The sequence below is a fragment of the Apteryx mantelli genome, chromosome 5 (assembly GCF_036417845.1).
Source record: "Apteryx mantelli isolate bAptMan1 chromosome 5, bAptMan1.hap1, whole genome shotgun sequence".
In the NCBI taxonomy this organism is placed as follows: Eukaryota; Metazoa; Chordata; class Aves; order Apterygiformes; family Apterygidae; genus Apteryx; species Apteryx mantelli.
In genome coordinates this window covers 79,886,013-79,904,842 of record NC_089982.1, presented here as the reverse complement: position 1 = coordinate 79,904,842, position 18,830 = coordinate 79,886,013, and the positions used below count along the sequence as shown (strand labels likewise).

The 18,830-nt window shown below is 39.5% G+C and overlaps 1 protein-coding gene across 3 annotated transcripts in view; it reads left to right on the top strand.

Moving 5' to 3' along the window:
• The window catches only part of MAEA (macrophage erythroblast attacher, E3 ubiquitin ligase), a 53,257-nt gene that overhangs the window by 3,114 nt on the left and 31,313 nt on the right, over positions 1-18,830 (top strand). For all 3 annotated transcript variants that reach the window (XM_067298346.1, XM_067298347.1, XM_067298344.1), the window contains exons 2-3: positions 14,176-14,358; positions 18,003-18,206. In XM_067298346.1, coding sequence (XP_067154447.1) covers positions 14,176-14,358; positions 18,003-18,206 — 387 coding nt within the window. The remainder of the gene's footprint in view (positions 1-14,175; positions 14,359-18,002; positions 18,207-18,830) is intronic.

The following is an 18,830-nucleotide window of genomic DNA, read 5'->3' as shown; positions in this document are numbered from 1 at the left end:
CTCAGAGCTGTTGGTTGGCTTCTAGGGTTGGCAGCTGTGGGAAGAAAAAATACTGGCAGCAGGTTTGATACAGTATTAATTTCTGATGGAAATATATTTATCTGATTGTTACAGAGTGGAACAGACAGGAGAATATGAATAGATAAAGTGCGCATTGTTTCTGACCTGAGTTCATAGCATAGCTGAAGTTGGAAGGGACCTCTGAGGTCATCTAGTCCAAGCTCCCTGCTCAAGCAGGGTCATGTAGAGCAGGTTGCTCAGGACCTTGCCCTGTCCGCTCTGGTTTTGAATATCTCTAAGGATGGTGACTCCAAAACTTCTCTGGGCAACATGTTCAGTGTTCGATCACCCTTAGAGTAAAAAAGGGGTTTTCTTGTGTTTAAATGTAATTGCTTGTATTTCAGTTTGTCCCCATTGCCTCTTGTCCTTTCACTGGTGGCCACTGAGAAGAGTTTGCTCTGTTTTCTTTACTACCTCTTGTCAGGTGTTTACACACATTGATAAGATTCCCCGGAGCCTTCTCTTCTTCCAGGATAGACAGCCCCAGCTCCCTCAACCCCTTCTCCTATGTTGGATGCTCCAGTCCCTTAACTGTCTTTGTGGCCCTTCACTGGACTTGCTCCAGTATGCCTGTGTCTTGTGTTGGGGAGCTCAGAACTGGACACAGATGTGGTTTCACCAGTGCTGTTTGCTGGCAACGCTCATCCTAATGCAGCCCAGGATGCTGTTGGCCTTCTTTGTCACAAGGCCCATTGCTGGCTCATGTTCAGCTTGTCCACTAGGACTCCCAGGCCTGTTTCTGCCAGGCTGCTTTCCAGCTGGTCAGCCCCTGGCATGTACTGGCGCATGGGTTTATTCTTCCCCAGGTGCAGGACTTTGCATTTCCCTTTGTTGAACGTAGTGTTGTTTCTGTCTGCCCACTTCCCCAGACTGTCGAGGTCCCTCTGAACAGCAGCACAGCCATCTGGCGTAGCACTCCCACGTCTGTATCATCTGCAGGCTTGCTGAGGGTGCACTCTGTTCCATCATCTAGGTCATTAATGAAGATGTTAGATAGTTCAGGCCAGCTTCTTCTTCCATCAAGTCAGAAAAGGCACAAGACTTATTTTTGCTTGTTTAATAAGCAAAATGATTGATTGTACTGCTTCATATTTTTTTCCTTTATAAGCTTGAATATAAGTTATTGTTTTTTAACCATAGCTTTGTACTTTGACAGAAAGTAGTGCCAATGGCCTATCATATTTCTATCATATCAAAACTTTGACAATAATATCAGCAAAATCAGTTCAATGAATGTGGTTCAGGCAGAACATGAGGAGGACAGGAGTAGCAGGACTCTAACACTAACACACTTCCAGTATATCAGTGTGCAACAACATAGATGGCATGTCAAGATCAGTACCTGATCTGTGAACTGCTTCTCAAGCAGAATGTTGAATTAGTAAGTCAACTCTGTGCTAACTCCGAGTGAATGGTCCTGTATCACACTAGACCCAACATCAGAATTGGTGTTCTGACTCACTTATTGTACATTAAGCGTCCATACTGACAATTCATATGTTGCAGGATAATGGGCTTCCTGTCTGACAAATCGTGAGTCCATGTCGGCAAACAAGTGTGACCTCTTTTGTACTGCTGGTCTTCTGCAATTGGCCTTGTGTGCCACCGTGTTCAAAGAAAATTCTGATATCGTGGTACTTCAGATGTTTGACTTTGGAAAGCAACTAAAGTAGGTGCCTGATCCAGTGGGAATTAGTCTCATTTCCCCCCTGCCCCTCTCCCAATAAAATACATTTCCTAGTGATTAATGAAGGAAGAAAACACAATAAAAGCCAGTAAGTAGTAGTGTTGGCATAAGCTGGAGATGTTGCTTGTTTATCGGTACAATACTATCCCTGTAGGAAAATAAAAATGTTTACAAGCATTTTTTCAGAAGAGCTCCTGTTAGGATCTTCAGCATCAGTACTAATCTGTTGTTGCACTTCACAGTTGCAGCATGCTTGATTCGTAGTTCACAGGACAGTGCCCTGTGGTCTTCTCAGTTTGGGTTCTGTATTCTGTAATACAAAAATAATACATCCTTATGGTAGTTAGTATGCTGGGGGTCTTTAAATGTAATTGTAAAACCAGAACATCTGTGAAATCCTTGATTATTTGCAGTGTTTTTGTTTGTTTGTTTGTTTTCTCCATGAGCTGAACAGTAGAAGTAAAGATGATCTAGCAAATGCTTGAAGCTGTCTTACTAGGTAGAAGATGTTCACAACTTCCTGTGGTAAGAGTGGAGCCTATTACTGGATGTTATGGACCACCTGCTATCAATTTTTCTTATCTATCAACTTTCTAAATCTCTTCCCACAGTTTTTTAATATAGTAGTTCATACATTAATCAACATGATCCTGCACCTTTGGGCCTATAAGTTTAGGGAAGAATTATTTTGGCAGATGTCTATTTGCTAACAGGACATGCTGGTAAAATCCATCAGTCTTTGTAAGCTTAAGAAAGTGCCTTCATTATATACTTGGCCTCCTGCAGCTTACAGCCTGAAGATACACTATATAGAAGCGTTTGGTTACCCAGACTGGGAAATAGGCTGTATTGAGGATTACCTAATCCAATGTGACGTACCTTTTAGCTTATTTAAGTAAAGCAAAGTTTGATTGTGAGGATGTGTGCGTGACATGATACCCAGTGAGTCTAACTATTTCACATTATATTACTTGATTCATCTCAGCTTTATTTTTGAGTGGTCAGTGGGTAAAATTTAGTTGCAGAAGATGTTGTGAGCTGCAGTAAGAACTCAAGTAATTGAGTTGATATAGCAAGCAGAACTGTGATCATTCCTATTTTCTAGTATAGGACTGCTGAACCCATAATCCTAAATTATTTGGTGAAATGCTGTTACTTCACCTGGAATAGATTATTTTAGGAGCAATGTGATTGGAAACGGGTTCCGTAGCCTCAGTGTTACAGCCAATATTGTGGTGTTTGGATTGTCTAAACACAAAGGAAGACGCCCTCTTTCATTTGAAAGAGGTAATACTGTGATTAAATTGAACAAATATTTGGAGAAGAAAGAAGGGCCTAAACAAGTGAAGGGACTTGCTCTGGGCACAAAACTGCCGTGTGACCTTAGCTTAGCAACGGCACTGACCCTTTGGACAGGGAGGAATGCTTATCTTTTTCTTTGTACTCAAATATTTCTACTAAAAGGAGAAAAGCAAAGAAATCTCTTTCAAAGAGCTAGTCCAAGATGGCAGCTATACACAAGTGTAATAAAAGTGACTGGTCTCTGATGTCCTTGGTGTGGCTCGAGGCAGAACTCTAAAATGGCTCTCAATTTGCTTGTGCAGGGATGCCAGACAGTGTTGTATAAGCGTAAAATGACTTTTGTAAAACACTTGATGAATTTTGTTGATGAAAGCCTTGTGCAGAAGTTCCTACTGTATATCAGTATGCAGTCATTAATATATGTTACTAACAGTTTGTATCAAAGGATAATATTTTGAAGGATTATAATTGCATCTCTTGAGTAAACGTTTTAGATTGCAGATGGACAGTTGGAAAGTTTTCACTGTTAATTCTCTCCTGTGTTAAAGTAGCAGTTTTGAGTATTATAACAATGTTTTCTTCCTAGACACAACTGCTCTAAAATATGCAATACTGTCTTCCTGAAGCTGTAAAACTGCCATGCTTATACCTAAGGAACAATGTTAGGTGTTACATCTTAAAAACTTGTAAAGTGTTTTAAAAGGCATTTATTTTTCATAATTTAAAAAAAGTCCAAATGATCTACAACTGCATGGAGGCTTATGAAATTACTTTTTGTCTTTTGATTTGTGAATAAACACTTTGAGAGCTTGTATTCATGTTTGTGCCTAACTAAACCTAGATCTATTCATTATTCTAAGCCTCTCATTTCTGAAACACTACTTCTCCTTTCTCTTAACTTTCTTTTCTTTTTTTCCAATTTTGCCTAAAACTAGCAAAAATATTACTTAAAGGGAGTTACAAATCAGAATTCGTTCTGCAAATAGGTGATGCTATAGTTGACATTTTTAGATTAGCTCAGTGACTCATGATGCCAGCTGAACTGTGAAATCATCCAAGAATTACAGATGAAGAAATAAAGAATACTGACCTTAAGAATTTCAGTATTTCTGCTTAGAAATGCTTTAATTGATATTGACTTGAGGGGAAGCTTGCAATAACTTACTGTAGCCTGCCCGTTTTTCAAATGACATCATATGTAATATTTGTTCTTTATTCTTCTGTTACATCAATGGTGAGCATGATGACCTAATTTGGTCTAAAGGAAGCGGCTCAATGTTCAAAGGTGTTTCTTTGCCAAGTTTACCTTTTCTTTTGATACTTGTTTTTGTTTTCAAATTATTTAGGAGATGCTTATTTATTTATTCAAGTTCCCCGTACTTAGTGTCCTCTTGCATAATGTAGGGCTAAGTTGTCTTTGCTTCTGTTTTTTGAAAAAAGTTTCATCACTGCACCTCTCACTGTCTTTTCCCTGCCTATCTATGGCCAGGCTTAAAATTTTATATAAGAGTAGCATATATAGTGTTTGAGAAAGCTCGCTTACACCTCTTCTTGATTGATTTAACTTGGAGACTTGTAGATTTATGCAAATCCCTGGTGCCTTTTAGGTGTTATAAGCTAACACAACTGAGGAGAGGAAGCATATCATTTTTTCTGGCCCTTGAAAGGAGAACATAGCTCTGTAATGATTCCCCCTACCTGATCTGGTGGGACTCTTATTTTTCTTAAATCTTCCTTTCCCCCCCCCCCTTCTCTCCCACTGATCATCTGACTTCACATGCCTCAAAGCTTTAAAAAAAATCCATTTCAAATACCCTTATGCCCATGATTGGGATCATTTGAAAAAAACATACAATGTAAGTATTTCTGTGTTTAAACTACTGTATGTTTTATGTGGCAAGGAGTTTTATCTGCTTTCAGACCTAAGATTGTAATGTGAAATAAGGAGGATTCGTACAGATATAACTGTCTTGACTTTACCAATAGCTTCCCTACATATGAGTTGGTACTGCTATAAAGTTAGAAGTGGTTAACTTCTTTTCCTAAAAATGGGGGAAATCAGATGTTCTTTTACGAAACTGCAAACCTATGTAAAAGATATTTTTATGCTGCCTGTGCTGATGCTGTGCCAAAATCACAGCTTTTAGAAAATAATCTTTGAAAATTCCTGCTAACGGGCGACTGGGGAAAGATTAATGGATCCTACTTTCATTGCAGAAGTACCAAATAATTCTTTGTTCCAACTGTGACTTTTTTTCTGAAGCACCACTCTTCTGTAATTTCTAACTGCTGAATGATAGCACAAATTGTACTTACTCTCATATTTCTTTTTCCTATGTGCAAAGTATATATTCTTTCCTATATGCAGGCCAGTGCAGTCACCGTTGAGTAGAAACTGCTTTAATGTTCTGGCCCAGTGGAGTGACTGATGCTTGGTGGTCTTTGCTGTCTGTTTTATTTGCACTCCTTTAGGCTTGACTCTGCCTAGGCGAGGAGGGAATCTAGGGTGTGTTGTAGGATTGTGGGGGCACGTGTGACCCCGAAGCAGTTTGAGAACTAGTGTGCTAAAGCACTAGTGCAAGTCTAACACAGGTGGGTGAAAGGCTTGCGTTTGGGCTTGTCTTTGCTCAAGCATGCATTTTTCACAGAATACTGTTTATGAAAGAAACATTTGCAGTTTAGTCTTTCAGCTTCGCTGTGTACCAGTCAGGAAGGCTTGTTGGCAACACCAGGCTCATACTTGAAGTTTCATGCAGTGGCATTACACTAATGCATCTTTGGCATAACATCCTAAACTCTGAAGAAGTAGGAATGGGGGATGCAACAGTAGTTTATAAATAAGCTTACTTATCTCGGGGAAATCTGTTTCTCTTGTATCCAGTCCTCCACATAATTCTCTGCTTGCTGCTGGTAAATGTGTTTTTTCTTGAACTACATCTGAGGATTTTTTTCAGGATAACTGTAAAAGGAGGACAAAATAGAAGACTTTGTTCCAGTGTTCCTACTTAATAAAGTAAAGCTTTAATGGGGTGCTTAGCACGGATTTCATTTATATCCCCTTCCAGTGAACAGCATATTGATGCAGAAATACTGTCCTGTGTAAGTAAATATGGAATCATATACAATAGTTAATGACTTTTGTAAAGGGGAGTCATCCCAGGCAAAGATATTAGACTATAAACAAATAAGCGTTTGAAAAAGGGGGATTTCATTAATGGTCTTTTCGTATTACTGAATGCTTTTTAGAACCATCCCTTACTAGGAACTCCTAGGAACTCTTTAAAGAAAGAAGAGGGAAGCCCTTACGTGGCTAGGGAACTGGCCAAAAGATAGGAAGCGAACATTAAGAATTAGTAGCCAGTCTCTGTAATGGAAGGAGGTTACTGTTAGGGTTCTGCTGGAGTCTCTGCCAGTACTGGTGGTGTTCGGCTTTTTAAACAACCTGGAAGAGAGAATGAATGCTGACATGGTACTATTTCATAATAAGGTAGTCGAGAACAAGTACAAGACCGAAGTGTGAAACATTGCAGAAGAATCACATGAGACTTAAGGGGTAGATTAAATTTGATATAGATAAATGTAGTTTAATGTGGTTATTAAGTATAGTGGAAGAGAAAACAATCCTAACCTTGTATATGAAATAACTGACTGAAATGATCATTATCACTCGATGAGATCTGGGGGATTATAGTGAATGTTTTCTGCGAACAATCAGCTTAATAAGGACAAAGTTGTCACAAAAAAAGAGTGGAAAAGGGGAAAAATGGAGAGCCTCATTATGCAGCTGTAAAAATTTGTGGTTCGTCATTTGCTTGAGTAGTACAAGTTATTATTGTTTTCTCCCTTCCATTAACTTGAAAAAGGATATAGTAGAACTGGAAAATGTTCACAGAAGGGCAAGAAGAATGATTGAATGTCTTCAAGGAATGATTTAGAGCTTTTTCAACCTTGAAAGATACAACATGAGAGGAGTGGAGAGAGTGAAAGTTCCCTTTTTCTTCCAAAACAAGAACAAAAGGGTGTCAAATGAGGCTAGTAGATGACAAGTCAAAAACAAAGAAGTGTTTCTTCACACAGTGCCTAAGGCTGTGAAATGCCTCGCCGCAGGATGTTGCGGGTGCTAAAATTGTACAGGTCAACAACAACAAGTAGAGTTTATGGAAGGGAAATAGCTTATGGTCTTTCTACTATAAAGACCCCACCTCTGGCTCAGGAAGTCCATGACAGAGACTAGGAAACTATTTGGAAGTATTAACCCAATGTTCTTGCCTTGTTCTTACGCTTGAAGTGCCATCCCCTTTCTGGATGCTGTCAGAGGAAGGATAGTAACCTAGAAGGCCTTCTGATCTTGCCTAGTATGGCTACTTATGGATTCATATGGAGATGAATTTGGTGTTTGGATTAGCTGTAGAGAGCTATAATCCAGCCAATTTCTAGATAAATTAAAAAAGAAAAAAAGGTTGGAAAGGACCCCTGTATAGTCCAGGCTCCTGCTCAAAGCTGGACTAATTTCAAAGTTAAGTTAGTTTGCTCATGGTCTTGCCTGGTTCTGAAAATCTCCAACGATGGAGGTTCCACCACCTTTCGGGGCTGCTGTTTCAGTGCTTACCTGCTCTCCTGGTGAAAATCTCTTTATGTCCAGCTGGAATTTTTCCTTGCTGCCAGCTGTGAACGCTGCCTCCTTCCTTTTAGATCTGTAACTCTGAGAAGAGTCTGGCTTGCTCTTCCCTATGATCCTCCCATTTAGGCAGTGGAAGACTACTATCAGGTTGTGCCCTCCCCTTCTCATCTCCAGATGAAGCTTCTCTCAGCTCTCTCTTTGGATGTAATGTCTTCCAGCCCCCTAACCATCCTGGCTGGCCCTCTTTTGGACTCTCTCGAATTTAACATTTCTCCTGTACTGGTGAGAGCTGAAAATTAGACTCAATATTCCAGGTGGGTCTGCATGAGTGCTGAGCAGAGGGAATAATCACTTCTCTCAACCCGTTGACTTCACTCTTGCTAATGCAGCCCAGTACGTGGTTAACATTCATTGCCGCAAGAGCTTGTTGCTGACTTCTCTCCAACCTGTTGTCCCTCAGAACCCCTACATCCTTTTCTGAAGAGCTGCCCTGTAGCTGGTCAGTTCCCAGCCTGTACTGATGGATAGGGTTGTTCCATGCAAGGTGCAGGGCTCTGTTTTTTGCCCGATTTGGATTTCCGAAGTTCATGTTGGCCTATTTCTCCAGCCTGTCAGCTTCCCTAATGGCACCTCAGCTGTCCAGCATACCAAGCACTCCCCCAGTTTCTTGTCCTCTGTGAACTTACTGATTGTATGTTCTGTCCCATTTTACAGCTTGTTGATGAAGAAATTGATATTGAAGCTGGTAACATTCCTCAGAAGTCAAACAGCACTTGTAACTGGCCACCAGTTGGATTTTAAACCACTAACCATTATTCTTTGAGCCTGGCTTTTCAGTCTGTTCTTCACCCATGTTGTATTCTGCCTATCCAGTCCATGTCTCCCCAGTCTGGCTACAAGGGTATTGAGGAAGACCATGTCATAAACCTTGCTGAACTTAAGACGAAACAGTACCAATGCTCTCCTCTTTCAGAGGTGGTCATTTCATCATGGAAAGCAGTCAGGGTATCTGGGCTGATTTGCTCATGTTAAACCTATGCTGGCTGTTCCCAGTCACCTTTGTGAGCTTGGAAATGGCTTCCATCAAAAGTTGTTCCATAATTTTCCCAGGAACTGAGATGAGGTTGACCAGCTTGTAGTTTCTTTGATCTTCCTGCTTGACTTCTTGGAAGAGGCATGACACTTGCCTGTTCCAGTCATTGAGGACTCTCCTCTATCACCCTGATCTTCCAAAGATAATAGCAGCCTTGTAGTATCATTGGTCAGCTTCCCCCATTCTGGTCCCGTGGATTAGATATCTCTAGCTTGTATCTCCAGCGTGGGCTTGTATGTTTTGTTGTATTGCTGGCTTCAGCAGAGAGTTAAGTTAGACTACCACTGTGAATAGTACCTCTTCCCCAGACTCAGTTGCTTGGCACAGGATTCTGGGAGGCTTGGGAGCAGACCTTGCCAGTAAAGACAAAGGCAAAGGTGGCATTTAGTACTGACTGAGTCTTTGTGTTGTCCTTTGCTAGGTCACCCACTCAATTCTGTGGATAGTTTTTCTTCATCTTCCTTATGCTGTTGATGAGTCTATAAAGCCCTTGTCATTAGTTGCTTGCTAGTCTGAACTGCAGTTGAGTAAGATGGATGAATACATTGGCCCTGATGGTTGAGTGTTAGTGCTGGACTTCCAGCCAACCAGCTGTGACTCTGAATGCTTTTCCCTCTCATGGCTGGATGATTATAACATCATTTCTGCTAAGAAGATCTTGCTACACCTAATCTTTCTTTTGTTATCGCATTCTTGCACTGTTGCAGTGTTCTCTGCTTGGGAATATGTCATCACTTTGTTCAGAAACCAAAATGTTTAATGAATGAGAAGTGACTCTGTCTTTAGTATAAGCTGTGGGGTGTGCGTTAAGGCTGAAACACTGCAACATTCTCAGGATTCCATCAAGCTACTTAGTGGAATTCAAGATGCTAAAATCAGCATAAGAAGTCCAGTCTGGTTATCTGACTGCCACCAACAGAAATACCGTAGAGGTGATGGAGATTTTTTAAGCTTTGATCATTAAAATTAAGAAACTTCTGTGAGGGGAAAATGATTTGCATTTTGCTCTGCCTTCCTATATTGTTAAAGACTATGGATGATACCTTCCTATGGCATGTTTTTAAAGCCTGTTTCTGAGCCTGTAGAGGAGAGCTTGGGCTGAGGTGAGAATATTTATGGGCAGTCTGTTCTCTTTATCTGATTCATGGACAGAGTACTAAAATATGTGCCTGTAGATGTATTTAGAAAATTTTAAGGAGAAAAATGAAGAATGTCATTAAAATGCTTGATAGTGAATGTGAAAACAAAGGATACTATGCATTGTGTGCTGCTGTGTAGGGGGTTGGCTGGTTTAACTTCATGATCTTATTTCATGGCTTATTAAAGGAAGTATTATCTACAGTTGCATAATTTGAACCACCTGTTTTAGCCACTGTGTCCTTCATGATTTTAGAACAAGTCATTCCTGCCCTGCTACTTTACCTGCATTCATGGACTGGAAGCGAATTGTGGGTGGGCTGAAGGCCCAGCAATTAATAACACAGTCGGATTCTTAAGTGTACTGTTAAAAACTGCCTCCGACAAATTCTTAGCTTTGCTGTTTTCTTCTCCCTCCGCCCAACTGAACAACCATGCTATAGCTCTAAAGGCAGGCCTTCCTCCTTCTGCTAGTCCAAGGTGTTAGACCTGGAAGGATCCTCTCCCAAGTCTTGCCTCTAAAACTGGAGGTTGTTACAGCACGTTCGGGGAGAGCACAACAAAGTTTCCTGGCTGCCTATAACTAGAGTGAAGTAGCTGTTGACATGAAAATGCTTGGGTCAGGGTATCCCGTTATCTTTCTTTCTGGGTTAGCGCTTAGCACACAACTGTCCCAGGGGCTGCACGCTTGCAGAAGTCTCTAGCCAAAGGACTTTCCTTAGCATTTCATTAGCAGAATTTTTATCTTGGAGAAACTTGTGTTGTAATTTTTTCCCCTTGCATAGGCTGTTCTAACTTAAACCTAATGAAAAGAAATTTGACTCCAGTTGGACCTGCTTTAGTACATACTTCAGCAGGACAGTGTGTCTGCAGCTGTGGAAGCTGCTGAACAAGAAGCAGAATCGATCTATTGACGCTGCCTTTGTGTGCTGCCCGCTAATATTTTGCATCTGTCCTTTGTATCCTCTTGTGTGTTCGTGGTATGAGGCAATTGAGGTGTGGTTTTGTAAGCTCTAGGCTGTGTTCTGCAGACCAATATCGTCCTTAAGGAATAGTTGTGTAACCCAGGTTTGGTCACAGAATGTTACTAGCATAAAATTTAAGGTCTCTAGTATGTCTTTGGCAGCTGACGATATGCAAATTTTGCAGCTGTCTCTTGGTTCAGAAAGTTTCATATCCACTGTTTTATAATACCTGGGAATAAAGGTGAACTGTAATCTAGAATCATCTCGGAATTGCATTTTCCAAAGCACTGTTGCTTTACTTTCTTCCATTTATTTACCTTATTGGAGGTACTTTCCTTACTGGAGGAAAAAAATAAACTTACTGCTGTAGTGACTATAACTTTAAAGAATTCTGTGGTAAAGCAAACCAGTGTTAGGAGACTGACTCTTTTCTGGGGTCCGGATGCTGTGTAAGTATGAAAGAATCAAAGGATCAAGCTGTAGAGCCTCGATAAGACACTCTCTGTAAGGAACTGAGCAGTTGCACTCTCTAAGTTCTGACGTTTGTAGGAGCTGGTCTTTTTAAGTAAGTGTAAAAGCTGTATCTGGATATGGTTTACAAATATTTTTCTAAAAACTGCCAGCTCTATAGTGACAAACAAGTGCCCATGCAAGTTACAAAAAACTTTGGTAAAGAGTACTTGCACAGCTGATAAATTGATAGTAAATAATTTCTTTTTATCTTAAGTCAGTTTCCCTTGAAATAGCGCCTACGTTACGTTTAGCGATACATTTATTTACTTTCAGAGTATGTAGTAAAACAACTATGCTTCTAGCCGCTTCTGCGCAGAATATTCAAATCTTTTGGGGGAGAAAAGAAAAGGATAAAACTAGTTCAAAAACCTCTTGCACCTAACCACAATGTGAAGGTCCAGTTGTTCTAAATGTCATATGAACACGGACTGTGCCAGCAATTTGCACGCTAACGAGACAGAGCATGGGAAACAGGAAGTGTTATTGCTCTTGTGCAGATAAGAAACTAAGGAAAAGGGAGATCAAGGCCAAGATTTTCAAACTGACCAGATTTGTGTCTAATTCAATTGATTGTTGCACTGAGTGTTCTGAAGAACACTATTTCAAATTAGGTAGTCGAGATACCTCAAATCAGTAGCAACTTCTGGCAGCTTTGACTGAAGTGGCTTTTCAGAGTGGTGTGGAAAGCTCATTAGCAGAGTACTTGCAGAAATTAAGCGCAGTAGATGAAAGTAACTGAAGGAAATAATTTCAATTAATACTATGATGAATCAGAGGGGAAAAAAGGAGGAGAAAGTTGTCCTAGTGCTGTCTGGCATCCAACCTTGGAGTTGGAGAAACAAGCTTTACTGCTTGAAAGTACGGGGTTTCAGAATAATCCCTCCACAGACACCTGTTTGATCTGTGGAGCTCTAAAGCTTTCATCTTTTTTTTTTTTGGGGGGGGGGGGAATGGAGAAGGAAAACGAGATAAGAGCCAAAGACAGAATAAAAGATGGTTATAGAAGCACTTAACTAACAGGGTTGTTCATGCCTACTTAAACTGTGTGATGTTTGTTTTATGTGGTTTCAGTTTCTTGGAGTTTTGTGGTGCTGGGATTTTGGGGGAGGATGGGTAAGGAAGATATTGTTTTAGCTTTATATTTCTTGAGGTAAAGACTTGTTCTGTCTTTTTTCATCTCAGTTTGAGATGCCAAAAAAACATTAAATACTGTTTTAGCTCTTCTGAGTGGAAGAGAAGCCCTCTCCTATCTTATCAGGAATATCCTTGTGTTATGCTTCTACAGCAAATAAGAACAACCTTTGGCATGCTAAGCAAAGTGTTGGAATGGAAGTACTCTGTCTCATCTTCCTTATTCTGAACCTAAACGAGTGCTCAATGCATCTCTAATTATGGATTGCAATGGTTGTGTAGTAACCTCCTTCCTTCTAGAGCCCAAAGGGAGAGTGGAACCTGAGGAGAGACTCTTGCATGCAAATCATTGGAAGGAATAGACGCAAACTTCATATAACTGATTAGAAGTGATATACTTGAAAGATTTGTGAGCAAACATATGCATGATATGTGTATCAAACACAACACTGTGATAAGAGTTTCCTGGTTTACTTCAATATATGGAATCTGGTTGTTTACTTTTCCATTGATCAAAGCCATGATTTAGCTGTCAAGACTGTCATAACTACCAAAAAACTTCTCGTGGATCATTTCAAGATAAAATACATAGATAAACTATGTGCCTTATAGGTTTCATCTGTATATCTACACTGGAATGTTCTTAGTTTTAAAATTCCTGTTACCATTGGAGCTCTGAAATAATAGAATTTCTTATCTAAATTACTTACACTGTCTTTGTAGTGGAAGTAACATCATGGGAGCAGTTGAATGTTTACTGTAAGTTTCTTTAACTCACTTAATACCCTTAAATTTGATCAGGCTCTAGACTGCTCTCATCTGGGTGTTTTTAGTGGCTGTCAATAGCAGTTTTGGTATGGGTGACCCATGAAGGCATGGGACAAGTAGGAGGACAGGCAGTCTCCAACACCAGCGAGGCTCTAAGCCAAGGAATGGAGCCTTAGAGGAATTTAACAAACTGTTAAGGTCATGCTGTGTAGACTTTTTCACTGAAAAAAACCTTACTTACCTGGAGCTTCTCTTGGCACTATGGTAGTACTAGAGTTAATACTAAAAATTAGTCCTTTGTGGAAAGAAGCAGGTAGACACGTTTTTATTTCCTTAAGAGCTGTTGGAGTACTGTGCGTAATTTTTTTTTCAGTTGCCAGTATGGGTACTACATGACTTCTCAAACATAACTTTTCTTTTGTGAACTCCCAAAGAAAATAAATGCCTATTTAAAAAGTTATGTTCTGAAGGACGCTCTCTTATTTGTAGTTCATTTGTAGCTTTCTTTTTTAGATGTGCATTTATCTTTGCTTTCTGTTCTCCCTGATCTGTTTCCATTAGTGCTCAAGAGTTGCTACAGTCAAAGAAAGATAGGTGAAGCTGGTATCGGAAAAGAATCTACAAAGCTTTATTTCCTGTCACTGTGTAGTCATAGTCTTTTGAAGTGTTACCTGCTTGCTGAGAGAGCTTAAATAATGGCTTTGATATGAGAACTGAAGTTCAACTAATGACATCTACTGTCCTGAAACCTAGGTGTTCTTTTAACTGCATCAAATAAAATGAGCTGTCTTAAACTGGAGAATACCTGAATCTTTTTGTATATGCTGTGGTTCTTTTTTATTATTTATGTATTTCTTTTTAATATACAAATTCTAACAACTTGATACTGCTCATCTAGGTGCCATACGAAACACTGAACAAACGGTTTCGAGCTGCACAGAAGAACATTGACCGAGAGACTAGCCACGTAACAATGGTGGTTGCAGAGCTGGAGAAGACGCTGAGCAGTTGTCCTGCTGTGGATTCAGTTGTTAGTCTCCTGGATGGAGTAGTTGAAAAACTCAGTGTTCTAAAAAGAAAGGTAGGTGGTGGTCTACCTCATGATCACTTTGCAGAGACAAAGTGAACAGTGGTAGTCTTCTGCAATGTCATTCGCTTAGGTTTTCCTTTCAAGATACAGGTATTAATGGCACTGTAAACAAAGGCCATAGAATGCACAGCAAAATATCAGAACGTCCTGTATCTTGCTTCACTGTGCTTACGAAATTTGACTTAGTATTCCATGACTAACTGTAACAAATCTCAGTTGGGTGGTAGAATTAATATACACTTACAGCCCTGAAAAGGTATTTCTCTACCCAAGAAAAGAAATAGCAGCAAAATGAACCGATTTGTATCAATTTCTGATTGGCTAATGGAAAGGTTTGTGCAGTTTACTTTAACTGATCACTTCAGGAGGGAAGCCAAGTAGAAGATGAGTTTGGAAAATGTGTAACTCCAGTGGAGATACTGTATGCAGTGTTGAGACTTCTTTGCAGTTGTCCAGGATTGTTATTTGAACGCTCCTTGTAAACGCTAAACTTGCAGGTTTGAAAGTTCCTAGGGAATGTTACTAGAAGCATTTGAACAAAGCTTAACAAGAGAAGTTGTTCTAGCTGTTAAGCTTCAGCACTCATCTGAAATTCAGCCAAACTCTCAGGCCCTTGTCACATTTGTGTTGATGATTTTCTAAGAATGAGTTAAAAATATGGTGTATAGTTTAAGCCATCCTTATTTTGGATAGGAATATTACTCAACCTTGAGACTCATCAGAACACTTTTTTTTGAAGCAGAAATCTTGCAGAAGGATAGAAATAATTTTTGTGCCCTGCTTTAGAGCAGTTCTCTGAAAATAAAACAAATGGGAGCAGAGGTGTTTTGTTAAAACTTAAATAACTAATAGATATAAATCTTAAAAGGAGACTTTATGTCAAGCATCAAAATATCTTGGAGGTTCATAACATGAAAATAACATTGTCACGTGTGTTGATTTGGGGTTTGCTGCCTGGACAGGTTAGCCAGGTGTTGAAAAGCTGATCTGTGAAAAAAGTCTTAAATCTAATTGCTGTTTTCATCTTTGCTTTGTGAGACTTGGAGGTCCTGAAACGTGTTTTCTTCGCTTGTCTGTTATTTACCAAAAAAAAAAAAAATTACTGCTGTTTCCGAAAGAGGTGTTAGAAGATTTTGCTTGTAGGTGTATAGTAATGATGTGGAGGAGTAAGTTATTTACTTGTTAAATCTTTTCTGACTGCGCGGGTGCGTCTGAAGGCACTGTTGAATGTTTTTGGTGCAAAGCTCCATTTTTAGTAATTGCTCATTTGTTTCTGCCTGCCTGAAAGACTGTGGGGAGTCCTACAGCTGTTCAGAAAGGACAATGGGCAAGAAAGGAAAATCTGCTCAGACAGTAAAAGTCTTCTGAAATCCAGAGGTCTGGCTTCTGCTCCAAACCCTCAACTCCAATCATCCTCTCTGTAATCTCTGCCTGGAGCAAAATGATAGTTTTCCACAGGGCCTTAAGACCCCAGTGAGAGTCTCTGTTTTTTCCTCTGCTTGGACAAGGATCTGGTAAACTGCTGAGGTGGCCATAATGGAATTAGAGGGTTCCTTTCTATAACGCCCTGCTTGCTTTTCTATACAAGAAAAGCTTTTTTACACAGCAGATTTCTTGAGTTCTGAAAATGATCTTGGAGGAACTTAAGCCTTTGTGTTTTCCCTTTATATTCTTTAACATGCTCGTTTCCTCAAGTTCTATTAATGCTCAGCAAGGCAAGTCCAGATAGTAAGACTTGCAGCAGAGGGTTTAGAAAAAAATCTGCAGCCTTTCTGAATGTGCTGGAAGGATCAAAACAGTACGGGCTGTATAAATCCAGATACAAAACCCGAATAAGAAGAGTCACATGCCCTTTGGAATGGGAAGGGATTCAGCCTTTGTGCTTATTTGCCCTAAATTCTCCTAATGGTACCCTGAATAACCCTTGAGGTTTTTTTCATACCTGATAATACTCTAGATATCCAACAATTAAAAGTGAATTTTGGCTCAAGTTAGTGTTTTCTTGCTGAATAGAAAAGACTTGGTTTATCACTTAAAAAAACAAACTGATCTCAAACCATATGTTACAAAGGAAAAGTAAATTCCATAGGAAAAATAACTCTCGCTAAAGACTTAATATGAGTTATAGTGAAACATTTTTTCATACAGTAACTAGGGTTTTAAATGCTTGAATTTTATACAAAGAGCCAGACCTAAAAGGGTGCAAATGCTTGGAAAGCTTTTCTTGCATAAGTTCTTATTCAGTTGTTTGCCTTTCAAATATTGATCCTCCTAGGAGAAGTCTTTAAATGAACATGTGTAGTAAAAGTGACTAGAATCAACCTGTGCTTTTAGGGCTGTGTTGTCACCCTTATCCAAGGATGATACTGTAGCCTGAATAGCTTGAGTACTTGGAAGGTAGTCTTAACAGCATGGGGTGCCATGTGGGCTGCCAAAACCCACCCAAGTTATTTAATCTATGTTTGGTTGGCAAATCTGCCAACCAAAATTTGATTTTTCCTGTTGCTATGGCTCTTTAGGTATCTGAGCACAAGTTAGTGAGTTTAAAGTCACCACAAGTAAGGCAATCGAACTGAAATTGCATCACAACAGTGATATAGCACGGAGAGGAAAGGTGCTAAGCCTTGATGCTCCTGTCTGCTTTCACCTGTTCTGAAGAGCAAGCACACAGAGCTGCTGCTGCCTGCTTTCACTGAACTGCAACCGTTTGTGTGTTCTGCAGTCTGACATGACCCACAGCTGCCACAGGCTTCATACCGAACCACTTAGCTTTAAATTCCAAATATGGCTGTAATGAAATTGCCTAGCAAAATTTGCCACTTAACTCTAAGGCTGAAGGAGAATAGGCCTGACCGCGGTGTGTTTAATACAAACAGAAAAAAACACCAAACAACAACAAAAAACATGGTTATGCAGGTAATTTGTTACCTTTTCTAAGTAAGAGTCCTAAAAGTAGATCCATGTTTCCAGAGTACTAGAGGTAAGTAAAATAATACTTACCGGTTTAACAGTGCTGATATTTATTCATAAACTTCTGTAAGTTCCTTGAATTAAAGGTGCTGAAAGGTTAAATGTTTATACCACTTCCATTAATGCAGAGACTGATTCAAATGGCTCCAGTTTATTAGAAGTAACTTGGGTTTACTCTTCATGGTTCCCTACCAGAACTTAATCAGTAGCACAGCTGATTGAGGAGGAAGCCATGCATAGGTTATAGATGGAAACTCATGAGTTTCAGCTGTTTGGACCAGATGGCTGTAAACCTTCACAAAGCTCCTTTCAGATTATTACAGCAATTGATGCTGCAGTTTGACACCTTGCCATTTTTTGACTAACTGCATATTAACCAGAAAAAGCAGAATTAGTTTGAGATGCGTATACTTGCAATGTTTAACTGAGCTGTATCAAAATTATTATTTATATGTGAGAATCTCTCAAAACTGGACCAACCACACTGAAACTTATGTGCTACCATAGTAAGTGTCTTTCTAACTGAAAAAAGTGCTATTGGGTGTATCTGTGCAAGATATAAAGAATGTTTACCAGCCATGCTTTTAGTAAAGCTTAGGTGTTGCTTTAAAAGCAACCTGAAAATGTGTAGCTCTTACTTTTTCCTTATAATTATTACTTTTTAGGCAGTTGAATCAATCCAGGCTGAAGATGAGAGTGCAAAACTCTGCAAACGTAGGATCGAACATCTGAAAGAACATAGTAGTGACCAGCCAGCTGCTGCAAACATGTGGAAGAAGAAACGCATGGATCGTATGATGGTGGAACATCTTTTACGCTGTGGCTACTACAATACAGCTGTAAAACTAGCCAGACAAAGTGGTATTGAGGTTGGTACAATATGCACTAACTTAGGAGAAACACAATGTATTTTCCAATTTCCTTGTTAATAACAAACTATCTGCTTTATGCCTATAGCAGCTATTCTTATGTATTAAAGAGTGCCTTTGTTCTTAATATTTATCTGTTAATCTTTTTAAGCCGGAGTCTGTTCTCCCTACTTGGCATAAGTTGCATTCGTGTGTTAAGTCAAAATTGATGGCATAACTTTAGTTCTATTAGCTTAGCAGAAGTTAAATGCTTTTAGGTAAATTCCTTTCCCTTTTAAAACTTAGAATCATTTTCAAATGTCATACTGCGTTTCTTGTTAGAGACCTTTAGGCTGCTGATTAAGCAGTTGGTGGAGCTTCCCATCTGTCCAGCCACACTTAAGTAACTTGTGTAGGTGACCAGACTGAGCAAAATAACATATGCTGTTCGCAGTAACACCTGCTTTATTATATCATCCTACTCTTCAATGCATCCAGAGGAATGTTGGTTTATACTTTGGAAAATAAATTTTGATAGGATTTTTTTTTTTTAATAGCCGGTATATCTCATATGGTCCACAGAAACATTTTGCTGTGCATTTTGCTTATTTCCCCATCTAAAATCCCATGGTGGTTGTTTTCATT